The sequence below is a fragment of the Mustela erminea genome, chromosome 18 (assembly GCF_009829155.1).
Source record: "Mustela erminea isolate mMusErm1 chromosome 18, mMusErm1.Pri, whole genome shotgun sequence".
NCBI lineage: Eukaryota > Metazoa > Chordata > Mammalia > Carnivora > Mustelidae > Mustela > Mustela erminea.
In genome coordinates this window covers 54,614,015-54,634,090 of record NC_045631.1, presented here as the reverse complement: position 1 = coordinate 54,634,090, position 20,076 = coordinate 54,614,015, and the positions used below count along the sequence as shown (strand labels likewise).

Below are 20,076 nucleotides of genomic sequence, written 5' to 3'. Positions count from 1 at the left end.
ACATGAATTTGGGAGAAAAGCCTTATCTAAGGCTTAGCCTTAGCCTTACCCCCCGTTTCAGACAAGCAGCTGTCTGATATTCCACAGTCCCCCCAGCTCGGGGAGGTGGAGGCAGGCCCAAGCGAAATCTGCCCGCGTTCCAGCCCAGTCTCTCCTCTGGCACTGCTCAGCGGCCTTCCTCCTCCCTAGTCCATGCAGGGCACCCTACAGCCGAACCGCTTCCTCTCTCCAGAATCATCTCTCTGGACAGGGGGACGTTTTCTCTCTATGACTGAAAGGAAAGCTAAGCCCCACCCCCCCCCACCAAAGGAGAGATTTCCGGAAGGCTCAGTGGACGAAATGGTACAGGAGTTCTCCAGAAAGAGTGACGAGGGAAATAGCAAGGCCCAGCAGAGCTGCCCAAGGGAGCTGCAGAAATTGGGGAGCATTCGGGGGGTGCCCCCGGGAAGGCACAGGTGCATGGAGCAGGGCTTCTCCATCAGCTCCCTCCACCTGTGCCCGGGAGCAAAGGGGAACGGAGGCCCTGATGGGTCCATGAGTGTTCTGGAACAGGGCATGGCCAGAGGGTCTCCTCTCTCACCCAGAAACAAAAGCTTTGACCTTGAGGGGGATGGATGGATGTGGTGTGCGTGGGGGAGCCGCGGAGAGATTGATCCCCACTGCTGTCGTACATGATGACTCTGTGGCGTCCGAGAGTTGGCAGCGGGTGGGAGAGGGGCTACAGGATCGGAGGACCCGGCCACAGAGGGAGAAGGAGCAGAAAGGCAGGGCCGGGGACGGTGGTGAGTCCCCTGCTGTCCCCGCTGGGGCTCTTCCTCCGGCTGCCCCTGTGGATTTTCCCCGGAAGCCATGGCGTGCTGCCATGCGCCCACAGCCGGGGTGCTGCTCGGAATGTGGTCGGCATGGCCGTGCCCTCTGGGGGGCTGCTGCTGGGGGGTGTACGCCCTCCTGGTTCTTGAAGTGTCCTGGCAGAACATGGTTCAGGCAGCCGTCCCTGTTCCCTTGGGACTCAAGGTGGCGGTCAGTCTCCTCGGGGTGAGAGCCCGGGCCGTGGACTTGGCCAAGGCTGTGGGCGTGGATCCCTCCTTCACCGCTCTGGCCCACGTGATCTTGGGCAGATCCCAGCCTCTCTGCACTGCTGCTTCCCCATCTGTTAGAGGGGCAGTAATGACCTTGAAGGGTGAGTGCGTCGATTCGGTGGGATGTGCGCCTGGAGCTCCTGGAGCAACCTGGCAGGACGCAAGCGGGTCCCCGTGTGGGCGCGTGCGCATTCTTTCTTCCGCTGGGCTGTCCTCTGCCTGCTTGTGAAGTGGCCGCGTGGGTGCTGGAGAGGCCAGAGCTCCGCTCGGCAGAGGCCACACGGCTCCCTCCCCGCTGCTCCCCCTGCCTCTCGGAGGCCTGCCAGCCCCGGTTGCACTCCCCCTTCTCCAGCCCTGGGGACCAGCCGCAGATGCCCACCTGGACATCCAGTATGCCACAACACACCCGAAGCGTGAGTTAGGGTCTTTCCATCCAGCTGGCTTCTCCGGCGTGTGTGTCGGGAAGTGGCCCCATCACCGCTCTCCTTCTCTTCCAGACAAAGCCATTGTCCCTCCCAGCTAGCTCCCAGATCTCCGTACTTCCCTGAACTTTCACCAAGCTAAACTTTACCTTCTTCTCTCCTCCACGTCCTCTCTCTCTGGGCAGGAAGTGTTTTCCCCAGGCCTGAAAGAAAGCTGAATCCCCCAAAGGAGGCATTTCTCCGCAGAGATCATCTCTCCCTGCACGCATAACCAGCACCCCGCCAGCCGGACTCTGGCACCTGCTCTCACCTCCTTCCTCCCACACACCCCCCCGCGCTACCAGAGAAACAGGCAGAATGGGCACAGGTGGCCATGTCCCTCGCGTGGCTTCCGCTGCCCTGCAGAGAAAGGCTCGACCCTGGGCATGGCTCCCTCGCGAGGCTAGCGCCGTGCCCGCACATGCCCTTCTCTGCATCTCTTTTTCCTCTTCTGCTCGCCTCCGGGGCTCTGGCCACAAGGGCCCCCTTCCCACAAACTCTGGCATACCTGCTCTCACTCTTGCCAGCTTCAGTCTTGGCTGGCACGTCCCCTTTGGGGACATCTCTCCTTGGTGTCCTGTGTGCCCACCACCCCCTATACCTTGCTTTCACAAACCTTCACTCTTGTAGTCCCTGGTTTAACACCTGCATTTCTTGGTAGAATCTAAGCTTCGAGGGGCACCTGGGTGGCTCAGTGGGTTAAAGCCTCTGCCTTTGGCTCAGGTCATGATCTCAAGGTCCTGGGATTGAGTCCCACATCAGGCTCTCTGCTTAGCGGGGAGCCTGCTTCCTCCTCTCTCTCTCTCTCTCTCTCTTTGCCTACTTGTGATCTCTGTCAAATGAATAAATAAAATCTTTAAAAGAGAATCTAAGCTTTGTGAGCTCAGAGACGGCCTGGCCTTGCTCCCCACGGTGTCTCAGCGCATCACGAGGTGGCCGGCACAGAGCTGACAGTCCAGTGCCTCTGTTTTCCTCAACAAGCGAGTGACTCACATGATGCCTCCTTCCTCCATGGAGCTCCCTGACCACCCACCCAAGCCTGCCCCTCCCCCACTGCCCCCTCTGTGTCCCACGTGCCCGTTGCACCTGGTGGTCGCGTGCACAGGTGCTGTGCTCCTTGGTGCCTCACGCCGTGAGTCATCGCCGCCCCTGTGAATCCTATCTCCCCGGCCAGCCTGCTCGGTCTCTCCTGGCCTGCCCACAGTCAGTGTTCACTGAGCGGGAGAGGGCAGCCTGATGAGTCATGACCTTGAGATTGTGCTGAGAAGGTGAGGGCCCTTCCTCCATCCCCATCAAGGGTCATTCGGCACCACCTGCAGCTTCTCTGTTTTCTCCAGCTGGGTCCGACTCTCGTCTGGAAAACTGGGAACAAAATAGACTAAAATTGGGAGAGCAGTGGGGGCCCCATGGGCACTCAAGCGAGCCCCCAGTGCCAACACACGCACGGACACGGGCACACGCGCACGGAGTCTCCCGTGCCTCTCCCCCACTCCCAGGTGACACCCAGATTCCTTAGCGCGATGTATAAGCCCCTCGTTCTTTGGGACCCCGGCCCTCACCATTCACTCAGAACCCCACCATCGTGCCGGGAGCCAGCTCTGCATTCTCTCGCTACGGCTCTGTGAGGCAGGGGCTGTTATCCCGCAACGAGGAAACCAGCCTGAAGGGGCTAGGTGGTTTGCCCAAGGTCCTGCGGCCACCCCCTGCCTGGTGCATGTCTTGCCTTCTGGGGGCACCTGCCTCAGTGGTCCTCTGTGACCTGGGGGCCACAGCTGCACGGGGAAGCTTGATGTGTCCCGGGCTTCACTCCCGTGCGCCTCTGGGCAGCTGGACGGGAGAGGTTTTCTTCTTGTTCACCGTGACGTCTCCGAGCACGTAGCAGGTGTCCAGACGGCATCTGCGGAAGGAGTGAATGAGCCTGAATGAGCGCGGGAGTGAAAGAGCAAAGTGCACACTCTACGTTGTGACTGAGGCCAAGAGCATTTGGGCAAGTTGAGGCCCAAGGACAGCAAGAATCTGGAGAGGAGGGAGGGGTGGAGCCCGGGGAAGCAGGTAGGCAGTGAGTGCTAGGGGGCAGGGGAAGGGGTGGCGGGGCGGTGAGGGGATGGCAGGAGGGTCAGGAGCCCCCTTCTGCTACACCACCCTGCAGGCTCCCTCCTCCCACCTCCTCCTCCCCCTCCCAGCTCTGCAAGAGCCTTTCCCGCTCTTTCCCCCTCCATTGAGAATGCCTCCTCATTCATTCTTCATCCTTGTGACCGTCTTGCGTGGGGCTTTTTTGGACCACATGTTTTATCCCTTGTCACCAGCCAAACAGCCCTATTATATTAATTTATTGTCCTTTCCGGTAACTTGAAGGCTTCCTGGAAACCCCTCCTTTCCCATGCTGAGTTTGCCCATTGCCAAACCACAGCCCCCAACTCCCCCTCCTGCTCCCCGCGCTGGGCACAGCTGGACCGCGGGAAGAGGTCTCCTGCGACCCTCCTGGCCTCAGCCCTTTGGTGGTGGCTTCTGGGGCCCACCCTCTCCTTGTATCAGCTCCCCCTGGGAGCCTCCCTTGGGTCTCACCCTGCTGGTAACGAGACCCTCACTCCTTCTGGTTTCCTGCCTGAACTGCCATCTCTCATTCACTCCCAAGCTCCCTGGGGAGGATTGGGCAAAGATGAACCTGATCATGACCCGCCAGGAAACTGAGGCCTGGAGGACTAGCCTGGCCTGTGCAGGGTCACGTAGGTCCTGGGGGAAGTGAGTCTCTTGACAGCCCCAACCATGTGCTGTGTGTCATGGTTTGACCTCTGCAAGAGACCTGGCCCTGCCCTTCCTCCTCTGACCCCGGGCCAGCCCACACCCATGGGAACTTTGTGCTTATTACAGAAGATGGAGCTTTTTCCCCTGAGATTTGTCCCTGACAAAGGGGGACCCAGAGATGGCTCCGTCACCTTTCCAACCCACTTTTCTTGTTATAGCAGAAGGTGCATGGACTTGGGCAGTGGAGAGCCCTGCGTGCACATCCCAGTGCCCACCCCGGCCTTCGCTGTGGCCGAGGCTGAAACACTTCATGTCTCGGAGCATTTGTTTTTCTATCTGTACAGTAGGACAGTTGCACCTGCCCGGGCTCAGGGACCACACACAGAGTACACAGAAGACACTGGCCCTCAGAACCATGGACAGAGACTGGACCCCGGGGGTGCAGAACCCTGACTGAGGGTCCCCTCTCTAACCAAGCCAGGAAGGAGAGGACAATAAATGCATGACCCCCAGGTCACCCTCTCTGGATGGGGGTGTCCCTACTGGAAAAGGGGGACACAGGGAACATCTCTTCGACTCTCTGAGCCCATGAAAGCTAAACATCCCACCCACCGCCTTGCCCCAGTCATCAGGAGACCATGCAGCAAGCGGGGAGGCTGCTCACACGGGCGGTGGGCCGTGCGGGGTGGGGGGGTCGTGCTGCTCCCCTTCCCAGAAAGGCTTGGCTTCCGGGGAGTGAGTTGGAAATGGCCACGCAGGGCCATCCGTCATGACGGGGCCTCCTGCCAACCTGCCAATCCTGGCGCGCGGGGCGTCGTCAGTCATTAGCGGAGCTCGGCCTGTGACAGAGCGGCCAGCACGACGCTGCTGTGAGGCCACGGAGGGCACGTGGCAGCCTGTGTGGAAGGGGAGAGAGAAGGGGACGTGACAGGTTGGGGGCAGGGCAGGCTAGGGATCACAACAGAGTGCCTGGAAGCAAGAAGGCTCCCCTTCATTCATTCATACCGTCCTTCGTTCCGTGCCGCGTGCCCCGTCTGTGCACAAAGCCAGGTTAGGGAGCGAAGGAGCCGTCGTGGCCATCGTGAGATGCGTCCTGTAACTGCTTCAAGTCCCCCTGGGGATTTCTGACGTGTAGACGTGCCACCGCGGTTACCGGCATGACAATGGTCACGTGTGGGCTCAAGTGAGCACAGAGGGGGCTCACTTCTTTCGGGGAAGGGGCATCTGTGAAACCTTCAGAGAGGACGGGCTGTGAGCCGTGATGGCTTCTTTTGGGGTGGGGGCGGGGGGAGCCGGGGGGAGTTGCCCAGGGCTGTCCTGCACAGTGCCGCAGCCAGCTGGTTCAACAACAGGAACATCTCGTCTCTTGCTCTTGGCGGCCAAGTCCAAAGTCAGGTTGCCGGCGGATCTGTGAGGGAGAGAGGGAGAACGCTTCCTTCCCTCTGCCGCTTCCTGGTGTTGCCCACAATCCTCCGCCCCTTGGCAGGAGCCGCATCCCACCCTTCGCGCTCACGGGGCGTCCCTGCTCCGTGGCTCCGTGTCGGTCACACCCGGGCCCACCCGCACGTGCTGACCTCATCTTCACTTGTTCACGTCGGCAAAGACCTCGCTTTACAACAGGACATGGGGCAACACGCAGCAGGGGGTATAGCAGGAGACCGTGAGGAACATTCCAAAGCACCCCGACCTCGCTCCATCGAGAGGGGCACCTGGGGCTCCCTCGGGGAAGAGGCTCTCCTAGCATCAGCCGGTCCGATCCCCAGGAAAGCCCCGGTGTGACAGCTAGATATGGAAGAGAACAGAGGACATCTGTCAAGCCCTCAGTCCATTTTACAGAAGGGGAGAATGAGGCCAGGAGCTTATCAAGTGACGCGGGGTAACCTGGTATCCGAAGAGCTGGGCTCAAACCTTCCCTTAAACTCCTCTACCTCAGTTTCCTCATTGGCCAACCAGAGGGGCTGGCCTAGGTGCTTTCTACAAATGCTTCTTGCTTGAAATACTTGGAGCCTACAGGAGGCCATGGCAACTAGGGTCTTGCCTGGGGTCAGGACCCCACATGCAGGAGGAAGGGTGGGGTCTGGGGTCGGGAGAGACCCCAGGTCCGTGTGAGCTGGGGTGCCATGGCCATGCTTTTGGTTAAACCTGGCCTGTCATTGATACGCATCCTGTCTCTGTCTCTGTCATATGCCCTGCGGTATCTGCTGGGAGCCCTCTTAGTTCTCAGGAACACGGAGTCGAGTTAGGGAAGCCAGGGGTGCTACTGGCCAGAGAGGAAACCACCTGTGCTCCCAGGTGGACAGCTGGCCAGGGGTCGGCAGCAGGGTGCTGATACCGTCACCTCCCCCCGAAGCCCTGGGTTCGGTCACTGTAGCACACAAAAGATGAGTTTTCGAAGCAGCCAAGTGAAGAGGCAGGGTGGGGAGCCTGACAGGTTCGGGTGCAGGGGTAAGTTACGGGGGGACCTCTGCCTGTCCTGTGCCCCTTCCCTCCACCTCCCCTGCTTTCTGCAGGCTGCCTCGGCTCCCCAAAGCAGGACCACTGGGTGCTGCCCGGAAAAGCCACCTGCCACCAGGCCATGTGAGCCCAGCAGCCAGGCCAGGGCGAGGCGGGCAGGGGGTTCGGGCGGCCCGTAGTTGACCTCTGCCCCAGAGCTGTGCGCACCCACTGTCTTTCACGGCTTCAGAGTTCACACTCTGGCTGGCCTCGGATGCCATTGCGTTCTGGGGGAGGAGCAAGGGAAGGAGGTCCTAACGTCCACCCAGGCCACTCGGGGCCACCTACCGCAACAGTGAGTCGGCTCCCCCAGCCTCCAGGGCATGGCTAGGAGTCTGAGCTTCGGCACAGATAAGAGGATGCACGACATCAGTGCAGAGGCCCCACATGTGGTGAGCGCTTGGCGGACCTTGTGTTCCCAGTGTCTAGCTTCTGTCACAGCGGGTCCTAAAGAAGGGGGTGCTGCAGGACCCCTTCCCTCATGCAAGGGAGGAAGGGACAGCTCAGGAGAGCCAGGGGCTGCCTCGGTGCCCAGCAGCCTGTGCGCGCGGAGGTGGGGCTCACACCCCGTCATCCACCTGCGAAGCCAGCGCTTCCTGCCCTCACGGCAGGTGGCCTGTGGGCTTGGGCTGTCCCGGGAGGGGGCTTCCAGCCCTGTGCCCGTGACACTGCTTGCAACCCCCTCACCCTCCACACCCGCAGCGGACAAGGGAGATGCCCCTAAGTGTCCCGGCACGTGAGAGAAGGTGGAAGGGACGGGAGGAAACCAGGTGACTTCTGGGGACGAGAAGGAACACGTACAACCGCTCGACCTTCTGGTCTCCCTCCGAAGGCCCGGCTGGGGCTGGGGAGACAGAAGGCGCAGTGGGAGCCCTCGAGGGGCGTAAGCAGAGCCATGGGGGCCAGGGAGAGACCTTTTGTACCAGATTGCCTTGTTTGTTTGTAATTGAGATCAGACTCGCAGAATATAAAATCCGCCACTTCAAAGCGAACAATTCAGTTGCCTTTAGTACCTTCACGGGGTTTGCAAGCACCATCCCTGTGTAATTCTGGAACACTTTCATCGCCCCAAAGGGAGACCCTTGTGCTCATGAAGCAGTCACTCCCCACTCCCCTCTCCCGACCAGCTGGCAGCCACCGGTCTCTGTCCGGTCTGTGGATTCACCCATTTGGGGTATTTCGCCTACAGGGAATCCTACACCTACGTCTGCCCTGGCCCCTCGGTGGGAGCTCCCCTAAGCAGCTCCCAATGTGGAGCCCCCAGGCGAGTGACTGCCCCCCACATAAGGGGCCTCGGTCACTGCCGTACCCCCACAGACCCTGTGAAGTTTGGAGGAGAGAAACAGGGCTGCTCTTGGAGGCAGAGGCACACTGCGGATCCGAGGACATCCAGAACACTTTCGGAAACAGGAGAAGGGACTGACTGTGGCACTCACCCTGGTGGCAGCAAGGGCTTGGTCTCTGCCAGCCCCCGGGGCTTTCTGCCAGTGAGTGCCAGTGAAGGGGACAAGGAGGACTTCGGGGCAGGAGCTGAGCCCAGCGTCCAGGGGTGGACGAGGACCTGTCTCCCTCCAGATCGGACATGGCCCCCGGGGCGGGGGGTGACAGGGAAGGCGGGTGGCACCGGTGCCCACGGGCGGGGCCAGGGAGGGGCAGGCACATGCGGGCGTCCGCGTGTAACGCCGCTTGTAAATTGCTCGGGGCCGCGTCTGCTGGAAGGGCTGGAGAGCCGCGTTGTGTTATTATTTATGGTGAGGTACAGAGGTACCTGCCAGGGAGGGGAACGGGCCGGGCGCTGCGCAGTGTGGATGGCAAATTGAACTCCAATTTTCTGCTCCACAGTCTTTGCTACACGCCACAAAGCGCGGGTACACCGGGGTCACCAGCCTGATGGATGTGTGTGCTTCTTTCGCGGCGGGTTCCAGCTCGCGGCTGCGGAGGCGGCCCCGCCGCTCTGGTTCCCCCCACCCCCACCCCGTCCCGGGCCCAGCCTCGGTCTCCCTTCCAGCGGTCCAGACACCGCGCTGACCTCAGCGGAGATCTGAGGCCTCGCAGGGAAGCAGGCGGCCGTGGGTTCGGAATCCCGGTGACCTCACGCCACTCTGCTCTGAGCGTCAGGGAGAGAAGTACAGGTGGTAGTGATGCTGTCCCCCAGGTGGTTGGGGACTAAACGAGGAAACACAGGGTGGTCGGCCTGGGTGAGGTCTTTAGCAAACCCCTTTCTTTTTCCCTTCTCCCCCGGCTGAGCTTTCTGCCTTGATGCCAGGGAAGGGAAGGCAAGGAGAAGCCACTACAGTTGGGTGGTAAGTGCCCATCTGGGAACAATGAAGCCGAGGGGGAGCCCCCAGCGTGCCCGCCCTGCGCCTCAGGTCTGGTGGGTATCAGAGAGTCGATGACCAGTGCTCGGTCAGACCCCCCACTTCTGTCTTCCCTCCTTTCGGGTCCTCCCTTCCAGTGGACCATCTCCTTTAGGTGACGACCATTCTCAAGGGCAAGAAACAGGAGAAAAGGGGGTTACCCTTGGAAAGCATGCTAGCTGGAGCTCAGGGCCACTTGTTCCCTGTGCCTGGCACAGACCTCACTGCCCTTGTAGCTGGTGGTGCCATCACTGGGCAAACTAGGCACCAGAGACCTCCAGGCCGTGGGCTCCTGGAAGCATCTCTATCTCGGCTTCTCAAGGCCCATGAAAGGTGGACGTTTCCCCATCACGAGAGCTTAGGAGACAGGCCAGCTGACGGTGGTACCCTTGTGACAGAGAGAGCTCACTGCAGGAATCTTCAAGACCCGTGCCCTGTGGGAGTGCCAGGTGCCAGTGGGACAAGTCTCCACAGGCCACCCAGGCCTGGCAAGGCAGCTGAGCTGTGGCAAGTCCCTTCGTGGCCAGGGGTCTCAGGTTCCAGCCGTAGAACCGGAGAATTGCTCCAAGCATGTGCCCTGCCCTGGGGCCCCCAGGGGAAGATGAGCGTCGTCCACACAGCATAATGGGGCTTCTTGGGAGGAATTCCAGGAGTTCGTGAAATTTTTACTATTGCTGTATTTGTAGCTCAAGTGACTCTGAACACAGTGAAATGACAATAGTGCCGTTCGGCAAAAATATTCTCATCAGTGGTGTAAGTCTAAGCTCTAAACCCTCCTGATGAAATTTAAGAAGTAGCTCCCTTCTCTGTTGCTTGCAAGATAAACCCGGCAGAAATGAGAACCCTCTTTTTTCCGCATGAGGCTGGGGATGCTTTGGCGTTATGTAGCAGCGCAGTCCTGCTGGAGGCCCTGGCTGTGACATGGCTCGGAGAGGTCTCACCGATTAAAGATGAGGGCGGGCCACTGGTGCCCAGCACCAGTCTAGCTCAGCCTTCTCGCCAGGCCTCGGAGGCAGCCGCTGCCCATACCCCGATTATCAGGTTGGGAAACTGAGACGCAGAGGGGTTTCGGACCTGCCCAGGGTCCGAACACAGCTAGTGAGTGGCTGAGCTGAATTTGAATCCAGATAATCCCTCCTGCTCCAGGGCCCAGCAAGGTCACAACTACGCAGATCTTGCAACATTCAAGCCAAGAGGGAACGTAAAGACCCCCCCCAGCAGTAACAGTCAACAAGAGGGAGGTGACCTGGCCACGTTCAACGGCAAGTTTGTTTGTCTACTTTTTCACTCATGGATCTGGGCCCTTCTGCCTGCCAGGTGCACTGCTGGGCTCTGGGACCGGGGAGGCGAGGAGGCCACTGTCCCCATCTTCCAGTGGAGACTAGCCTGGGTGCCACCACACCTGGGGCTATGATGAGCATCTTCCAAGCTGTAAGGGAGGTAACCTCCCAAGTCTGATGTATGTGGAGGAAAAGTGACAGAGGACAGGATATTTGAGCTTAGAAGGGACAAAGGACAGAAACCAACATGGATTTAATACCTACATTTTCCCAGCAAAGAAGGAAAGAAGGGACTCTCCGGGAAAGGAAATGGCATAAGCAAAGGTCCTGGGACATGGTAGACATGGTATGTCTGAAGAAGGTCGTGGTCCAGACCAGCGGGACTCCGGGCTCCAGATTCCCTTGCTAGTGCTCTTTGTTCTCCAATAGGCTGGCTTAGGCGGAGCGACAGGCACAGGTCTCTGTAAGGCATTGTATTCGCTTCCTAGGGCTGTCATAACAAAATACCATAAACCGAGTGACTCAAACAGTTGTGGAGGCCAGCAGTCTGAAAACCAAGGTGTTGGCAAGGCCACACTCTCTCTGAAGGCCAGAGGGAAGAGTCCTCCCTTGCCTCTTCCTGCTTGTGGCGGCTCCCAGCAATCCTTGGCATTCCTGGGCTTGTAGGTGCAGCGCCCCAGCCTCTGCCCCCTCCACCCCCTGGCTATCTTCTCCCCGTGTTTCTGTTCCCATGTGTCTCCTCTTACAAAGACACCAGTCATTAGGGCACACCCGACTCCCTTGGACCTCAACTGAACTAGTGACAGCTGCAATATCCTGTTTCTAAATAGGGTCTCATTCCGGGGTTCCAGGTTGGACGTGAATTCTGGGAGCGGGAGGGACACCATTCAGCCCGGTTCAGGCATCAACACGTCTTACCCTGGACGTTGATGAGATCGGCTACCATGGCTACCTTGGCTACCCTGTTGGGTCTCATCATCATTCATTCACCGCTCATGACTTCATTCATTCATTTCCTGAGCATCTCCTTTGCCTTGGACTCTGCCTAGTGCTGGAGCCCAGAAGAACAGGAGGCACCTGCCCAGCCCCAGTGGCCTCTCCGTGGTTTATATTCTTTTCCCTGTGACTTTTGGCTGAATGTACCACGGGCCAAGCTGGTGGGGTGGTGGGCTTGGGGCATACACCCTTCCTTCCCCACCCTGGGTGCCTCCTCCAGACTCACGGTTCCCCGGGGCCATGTCAGGGCTCAGTGGCCCTGGCCACCCCGGTGACTAGGCCCCCCTAATCAGATTAGATGTGTATTCAAACAAATTGACGATCCGTTCCATTAGATGCTTTTTGAACACGCTTTTCTGAGCGAGAAATCCATTCGGCGGCAGCTGTGGAGGCCGAGGCGTAATTGATTGTCCCACCCTCCCAGGCCCCGGCATCAGAAGGTGCCTGGCTCCTGAAGGTCACTGGCGGGGATTAGATTAAGGAGGGCGAGAGCCTTCTTTCCTGGCTAATGAAGCACTTGGCATGCAGGCGGCACTGGGGCTGAGCTGGGCCAGGCATCTGCCAGGAGACAGTGGAGGGGCATAAATTAGCATCTCATTTGTGGGAGGCAGAAGGGAAGCCAGAAGGGAGGGCCTACGGGGCTGGGGTCCTGCTGCCCTGGCTGGGTAGGGTAGGAGCAGGCTTGGCCCTGCCAAGCCTAAGGATGGGAGGGGAGGAGGGAACATCCGTGGGTCCTGTGGTCTTTCTCAGGCATTCAGAGAGTGCCTGCTGGCACCTGCCACTGTGTGTGGTCCCCAGACGTCTCCAGAGGACAAGGGCTCCAACAGGAGCACGCATGGCAGCCTGTCCTTGTGCCCACAGCACTGTATTCCTGAACGTTCTCCGGCCCGGGCAGTGCCAGGCTTAGCACCCCTACCCCCACCTGGATTTAGGTGAAAGAGGGACACACGGGAATTTCTGATGTTATGCAGAACCCTGCAGTGCCCGTGTTTCTACCTCGTCCTGGCCCTTTGCTCAAGACCTTACAAGCCATCCCTAGGCAAGACTCCGTTCTTGAGCCAGCTTGCCGTGGCCGTGAGGCAGCTGAATTTGGACGGCTCCGATCTGAGACATCTCTAAGATGCAGGAAATGATCATAGCACCCCCTCCCCATTTCCCCACCTCTTCCCTGTGGGGTCACCTCCAAAGGTCTGTTCTGCAGAGGGAGCAGCCCGGAGGTGCCAAGCATGGAGCTCCAAACGTGGGGTGCGTTAGCTCACTTGGCCTTCCCAGCAGCCTCTGGGGCAGGCATTGGAAGGTCTTTTACTGACAAAAGGAGTAAGGCTCCAGAGTTAGTCTGCTCGAGGTCAAACTTGAGTTAGCATAGGAACTGGGATTGAAACCCAGATTCTCTTCTCCCACTGGGACCTACAAGCCAGACCCCTGGGGAAGGTTGGCACCCGGAGGCTTGAGCGGTGAGCAGAGCTGTTGGGGGTGGGGCGCCCCCTGAGCTCTAACCCCTGCTCTACTTACCTGACCCTCACACCCACACCTGTTCTTCCTCTGCATCCCTTATTCCCAGGCTTCCTTCCCTGCATCCCGCAAGCTCATAGCCCCCTCCTGTACCCCCACCCCAAGGTGGCCAGGCTCCCCGTGCGTTCTGCTCCCGATGCGTTCCCAGCCAGCATGCCTCTCATCCCTGGATCTGATTCTGGGGCTGTGACATTCGAAGCCGGAGTGGGAATGCCCCTGCCACACGACCAGCATGACCCCTGCTTGTGGCTTCAAAACCAGTGCCCAGAGATGGGCACCGTCCCTCACTCCCCACCCACAAGGCCGCAGGTCGGGGTATGAAGAGCTGGACAGCCAGGCATCAGATATGGAAAGATCTGGAGGTTCTGGAATCCACCAGATGTGACATCACATCCGGGAGGCAGTCAAACGACTGAACCTTCTCGAGGGTCCGTCTTCTCATCTGTAAAAGGGTAATGACAGCACCTTCCTTGGACGTTCTCATGACTCTTAACTGAAATGATGGAAGTAAAATGCTCCCCGTATGGAAAGTTCCAGCAAAAGCACGAAATAAAGGCAGAGGGAATAGAAGTGGGGGTGGGGGGGGAAGTGGCGAGGGGGACTGCCGTGAGTCCCTGCTTCCTATGACCTAGGACCTGGGCAGCTCCGAGGAGCACAGGCTTTCCAGCCGGGACCAGCTGGGAGACCTTGGAGGTCAGTGCAAGACAAAGATGGTGGTGTAGAGACCAGGGCATGGTGGGGAGAGGTTTGCAAGAATCCCAAGGTCCCCCCGGTTCCCACACATTCCAGAGATGCCCCACGACCGAGCGGTCCTATCTGTGTGCCCAGAGAGCTGAGAGAGGATTTGCCCCTGGAAGCGTGCTCTGCAGCTTCCGACCCACGGGGTGGCGGGTGGAGGTCTTCACCCCAGGCTGGCGAGACTCTAGCTCCAGGGCATGTGGGGTTCCCTGGGCTGGGAACCAAGCCCGGGCTGGCTTCGGAAATCAACTCCCAGGAGCGATGGAGGGACTCCAGAGAAAGAAGGCGTTATGTTGCTGGGGGGCAGGAGGGAGGGGGGGAGAGGTTGGAGTTGAGATAAGTTTCTCCGTGGGGCCGCGGAGCCTGGAGCCTGGAGCGGAAGGTCAATGGAGGGATTTACTGGGAATAGGAAGGGCAAGGCAGTCAGGGGCCACCGAGATGTTGCAGAAGACAAGAAGGAAGCCCAAGACTGAGGCCTCTTGTCTGCCTCCGAAGGCAGCTCTTCCTTCGAGGGTCTCAGACTCTTGGTGGTCAGGGACCTCCGGCCATGCCACGTCCCATGTCTCGTGCACGCACAGGGCCTGCCTTTCCTCTGTCCCCGGTAGGACTGGCCCGTGGCGGCTCACCTTACAGCCTCACCTGCGTGGACACAGACACGGGCATGGATCTGATTATAAGTAAGTGACCCATCCCCGTGTGACACAACAGAACTTACCAGAAGGTACAGAGTGAAAAGTGAGGCCCCTCCTACCCCGGTTCTTCTTCCCAAAGCCTCGCTGAGCCCAGTCTCTTATGTAACCCCCTAGAAAAAGCCTCTGCCTAGACAAGCAAATATATTTTTATGCTTCAGGAAAAAAGAACACACGGGGTGGCAGATGACACGTCCGTTCCGCACCTTGCTTGTTTTCAGTAACGGTAGTTCTCAAAAATCCATCCCAGAGCCCGATGCTGCCGAGAATTCTTGAGTTTGGAAGTGCTAACATCGCTTTAACCACTACCGGCTTGCCGGACATAAGGGTCATTTTTTTGAGCGTTCTCTGATGCAAAGCGTAACAGTGCTCTGAGGGGCTGTCCCTTTGCCCACACATGGGTGTGTCTGCAAAGAAGTCTCCGGAAGAGCTGGTGGATGGGGAGGGGGAATGCTTGGTGGTTTTGATGGCCCCACCAAGACCGCTCTCTGCAGAGCTGCGGTCCCACAGAGCCTTGACCGCACACCTGGGTCCCCGCAGGCTGCCCAGCACCGGGCGCTATCTTGCTTTCAGATCGTGGCCCAAGTGATAGGGAAAAACACTATCTTACTGAGTCTTGTTTGCCTTTCTCTTATCATGAGGTTCAGCATCTTTGTCTGTATTTCAGAGTTATTTGTAATTCTTTTCTGTGAACGGTTCATATCCTTTGCCCATTTTTCTGTTGGTTTGTTCATCTTTTTCTTGCTGATTTATGGGAATATTTTTTCTATCGGGAAAATGAGCTCTTTGTCCATGATAGAAGTTGCCAACATTTTCCCCGAGTTTGTCATTTGTTGCTTCCTTGTTTATGGGTATTTTTTTTTCCATGTAGAATTTTTATAGAGCTGAAGGTATCAATCTGTTTTATGACTTCTTAGAGTTTGTGTAGTACTTGGAAAGTACTTGGCAAATACTTCACCTCCTCGAGATTATATATTTTTAAACCTCTGTGACTTTCTTCTACTTTTAGAATTTCATTTTTCATGCTTCAAACATTGATCCAGCTAGCATTTATTTAAAGGAAAAGTGTGAGGAAGAGATTCGACTTTTTCTCCGCCCCCCCCCCCGCAAATGGCTCCCTGGCTGTTCCAAAGCCGTTTGGTGAATAATTGATCTTTTTCCCACTGACTTGAAATTCTGCTTTCACCATATATTAAATAATCCCATATGTATTGGGGTCTGTTTCTAGATTCTAAGTCTGTCATTTCATCAGACTACGTGTATAAGAACACACCGTTTTAATTATTGCAGCTTTATAATATAGTTATCTGGGCTAATCTTCTCTACCTACCATAGTTTCTCAGATTTTCCTGGTTATTCTTTTGTTATGTTTTTAAACGTGAACTTTAGAGTCACGTTGTTCTAATTTTAAAAAATCTGTCTTTCGTGTGTGTGTGTGTGTGTGTGTGTGTGTGTGTGTGTTTTCAAAGTGAGAAAATGTTTAAGGGAATGATACCCATGTAATATTGATTCTTCTATCCACAGTTCTCTTCCATTCTCAGTTAGCTCCTTCCCACTAAGAAGGTGGCTAACAGGGTTGTTGTGTACAATTGCGCAAGTTGTATACTGCATAAAGGAACAGTTGGTGCCTGCCCACAGGGCACAAGCTCTTCTCTCCCTAGTCTGCCCATCTGCATGTACGATCAATAGTAACAGTAGCCACACTTCCTATGGCATGTTCCAGGTGCTGCTCTAACCTCTTTATGTTTTTAAATTTATTTAATCTACCCCACAAACGTATCCTCCAATTTACAACTGGGAAATTGATATGCAAAAAGATTATAAGTTGCCCAAGGCTAATGATTTGTGTCACCCGCTGTGCATTCATGGCACAGAAATCGCCCTGCATGTAAACAGAACACACTTGAACACACAGACACATAGATACACACATACGGAAACACACCTACACGCATATGCAGAGACACGTAGACACTTGAGGACATGTACACAACACACCCATGAGTGCGCACACACAAGCATGCTCGCACGCACACACACACACACACAGCTGTCCCCCGGCCCCAGTATCCTTTCCTTATCAGTGTCTTGACCTCTAGAGTCCCCACAGTGCTAGTCGCCCTGCTATCCCCTGCTTTTGGAAAACGGCAGGCCCATCCAGGAAAACCGGTTGGCAGAACTCCTGCCATTGCTCCGGGCTGGGGAGGGCCCCCCTCCCAAATCCCTGTATGAGATGGTGTGGGGGTGGGGCACCACACAGCAGGCCCTGGGGGAGGGGAGCCCAGGGGCCTGCCAGGCCTCCTTGTGAGGATGAGGTGAGCTGAGGGATGCAGGGATGCTCGGGGCTGGGTGGTACCCAGCAGGCTGTCTCCGGAAAGGGCATCCCCGCCCTCCTCTTCCCAGCATCATTCTCGGCAAACCCTGGAATCAGCCCATCCCTGTGCCCGTCGCTGGCCTCCCTCCAGGCTGGTGCCCAGGGAGCCTGGGGAACGAGCTGGCACATGCGGCCCCAGGACCAGATGGCCTGGTGAGCCGCTCTACGGAGGCGAGGGGCTCTGGGTGCAGAGCGCGTGTGCCCATGTGTGTGTGTGTGTGTGCAAGCTCCCAGTCCGCCCGCCCGCCCAACTGACGTTCCGGCTCTGAGTCAGCCCCGCATCCCAGGGCCTGAATCACTGGGGGCTGGGAGTGTTATTGTTTTAAAACAAACGGGTGATGACAGGAACTAACAGAGGGTTTTTAAAAACTCGATTCAAAGGGCTCTTGAACGCTGCTGGGGAATAGGAATGTGCCTTTGAAGTGTGAATGTGCCCATTTGTCAACCAGGGAGCAGAGCCAGCTCCCTGCTCCCGCAGATGGGTGCCTGCTGGCCTCTGCCCGCTGCTGCTGCTGCCTAAGGTGGGCGAGGGACGGGGTGAGGATGGGGACTGCCCCTCGCCCCCCTCCCGCCCCCACACTCCCCAGAGAGTGCCTTCTGAAAGACTTTGTAAGGTGGTGGTGAGCTCCAGGAGGGTTGACAGGCGCTGGGATGGGGTGGGTTCAAGGAAGACCATCCCCAGGAGTCACAAGTCATCCACTCGTCAGATGGAGACCAGGGCTGTGGGGGTGGGACGCAGTCAGGCCAGTTGACTGGCCCTCGACGCACATCACTGGTGCTGAGTCGTCAGACTGCTTGGGGCCAGGGTGAGGCCTTGACACAGCTGGGAACCCCACCTACAGACCACAGACACCCACTTCTGGCCAAATCTGGGTATAGGGGGACGGAAGGATCAAGCAGCCTGGCCGTGGAGGGGGCCCATTGGATGGACTCTGCCCTTGATGCCTTTGAGGGGCTCCCCCAGCCTCAGGGGCAGGACCCAGCACACCTCTGTCACCTGTCACTTGTGTCAACCCACCTCCCTGTTTTCCTTGTGACATTTATATTCCCTTTGACCAAAGTGCCCCAAGGGCGTCCGTCCCTTCCTTCTCTCCTGGAGGGAGAAATCCAAGGGCACGAGGTATCCAGTGGGTGGGGATCCAGAAGGGAGGGAGACAGAAAGGACTGGAAAGAGGGACGGGGTGGCAGCCAGAGAGAGTCTGGCATGGTCTAGCAGGAGGGAGGCGGGGAACTGGTTGGTAGGCATGGAGGACTCACTCTGAAGTCAGACCGTCCCAAGCTCAAGTCCTCCCCAGCCACGTGACCTTGAGCCTGTGACCTGGCTGCACCTGCTCTGTCAGCCCCCCGGGGTGTTAGGGCACAACATGAACAACGAGGGGAAGGTGAGCAAGAGATAACTGGTGGCTTTGGGTCTCTTTCCCACAGATGACGTGGCCCCCTATTTCAAGACAGAGCCCGTGCGGACGCAGGTGCACCTGGAGGGGAACCGCCTGGTGCTCACGTGCATGGCTGAGGGCAGCTGGCCGCTGGAGTTCAAGTGGCTCCACAACAACCGAGAGCTGACCAAGTTCTCCCTGGAGTACAGGCAAGCCTCCCCTTCCCTCCCCTCCCCTCCTTTCTTCCCTCCTGGCTGCCAGGGAAACCAGGATGGCAGCCTGTCTGGCAGGTTGGGGGTGAGAGTTCCCATGCCAGTGCTACTGGGAGCCTGGGGTGGCGGAAGTTGGGGGACACAGACAGCTCTGCCCCAGGAGTAAGAGGCCCTGCTCTGCTGAGCCCAACAGAGGATGTGTAGGGAGTGGGCCAGGGGTGCTACCCAGACGGGGTGGCCCATGCAGCAGGGAACGGAGCAGAGACAATGGTTGGGGTCAGGGAGCCCACCAGCAGCTGCTGGGCTGTGGTTGTGCCTGCCACCAGAGCCCCCCCCCCCCATCCCCAACTGCTGAGAACTCTGCTATCTCCCGGGGACATGGAAGGGGCCTTGGTCCTGACACTTGGCCAGGGGGGAGGGGCATGTGGCAACGTGGGTTCAGTGAGGGAATACCTTGTATTTGGGGGCAGTGCGGGTGTGACACGGAGGTGGCCTGCCCTGGGCCCTGGGGCTTGTCCCCACTCCGTGTTCGTGCCCATGCCCAGAGCTCTGGACTGGCTCTTCCCTCCCCAGGACACTGCCAAGTTAGGGAGAAAGGAGAGGAGGGACAGGCAGGCACAGGGTCGCAGTGAAGGGGGTTTCTGCTGGCAGCCTGCGCTGCCCCCCAAGCCGGCCCTGGCCTCCAGCACTTTCCTCCTGGCAGTTCCTCCCTCCTCCTCCGATCTTCCCATCTCTTCTCGGCCTGTGTTTACTGGCTCCCAACCCTGTGGCTGGTGATTAATCCCCAGGCCTGATGTGCATAATCGGTTTTGTTGGGGAAACAAGATTGTCTTGCCCTGGGGATGTTGATACAGATCTCCCACCGGGGGACCAGAATGCAAATGAGAGGAGGGTATTTAATTGCTTCAGGGTCTGTCGCTTCCTGAGAACCGTCCTTTCCTCTGCCGAACAACACCGAGGCCAGAGTTTGGGATGCACCACCTTGGCAGCCCCAGCTTCCTTCTGCCCCAAGCCTGGAGTGGATTGGCTGGGGGGTGCGGCCACTTTGTCAGAGGAGGGAGCAGGAGGACCCGGGATGGGAGAACCACCTTCCCCTCTGTAGGGTGAGAGCCCAGGGCCCTCCAGTGTCGGCCATTCTGGGCGGCAGGTCTCTAGGAAGCTCAGGAGGGAGACTGGGGGGCGCCCCCATGAGCAGCCCCTGGGGCAGTTTTCAGCTGCCCCCCCCCCCAGAGCTCTCCTGGCTGCCACCTGGCATTCCTGGGGCAGTTAGGGCAGTCTCTGTGAAGAGTCCCTGCCTTTTTCGGGTGGGGGACATGCCTGCATGGGAGCACCACGAGCACGTGGAGGGCACACCGCAGGTGTAAGCCTGCCCCTGGCTTCTGCTGGCCGGGAGCTGGGCCAGGATCCAGGAGGAGGAGGAGGCTCAGTTCCTCATCATTTTGTCCGGCCAACAATCCTAGGAGTCAGTTCAGTTATTTCTCCAGTTTGATGGGCAGGCTGGGGCTCAGAGACATGAAACACTTCACCCAAGTTCAGATGGTTGAGCTGGGTTCAAATATAAGTCGTCTGGCCGCGGGGCTGGAGGTCCTTTACGTCCCAGTGTCTCATCCAGGAAAAGCCAATTCCTTAATATGCATCCCACAACCGCTGCTCACCGTGCTCCGCCGTTTCTCGAAAACAGAGCAGGGGCGGGGAATGCAAGCACCGTTGACCCTTGAACAACATGGGTTGAGCTGCGCGGGTCCGCTCACACGCGGATGTGTT

General features: G+C 58.1%; 1 protein-coding gene across 2 annotated transcripts in view; it reads left to right on the top strand.

Moving 5' to 3' along the window:
• Positions 1-20,076, top strand: part of SDK2 (sidekick cell adhesion molecule 2) — a 249,546-nt gene that overhangs the window by 98,244 nt on the left and 131,226 nt on the right. For both annotated transcript variants that reach the window (XM_032319521.1, XM_032319520.1), the window contains exon 2: positions 18,150-18,309. In XM_032319521.1, coding sequence (XP_032175412.1) covers positions 18,150-18,309 — 160 coding nt within the window. The remainder of the gene's footprint in view (positions 1-18,149; positions 18,310-20,076) is intronic.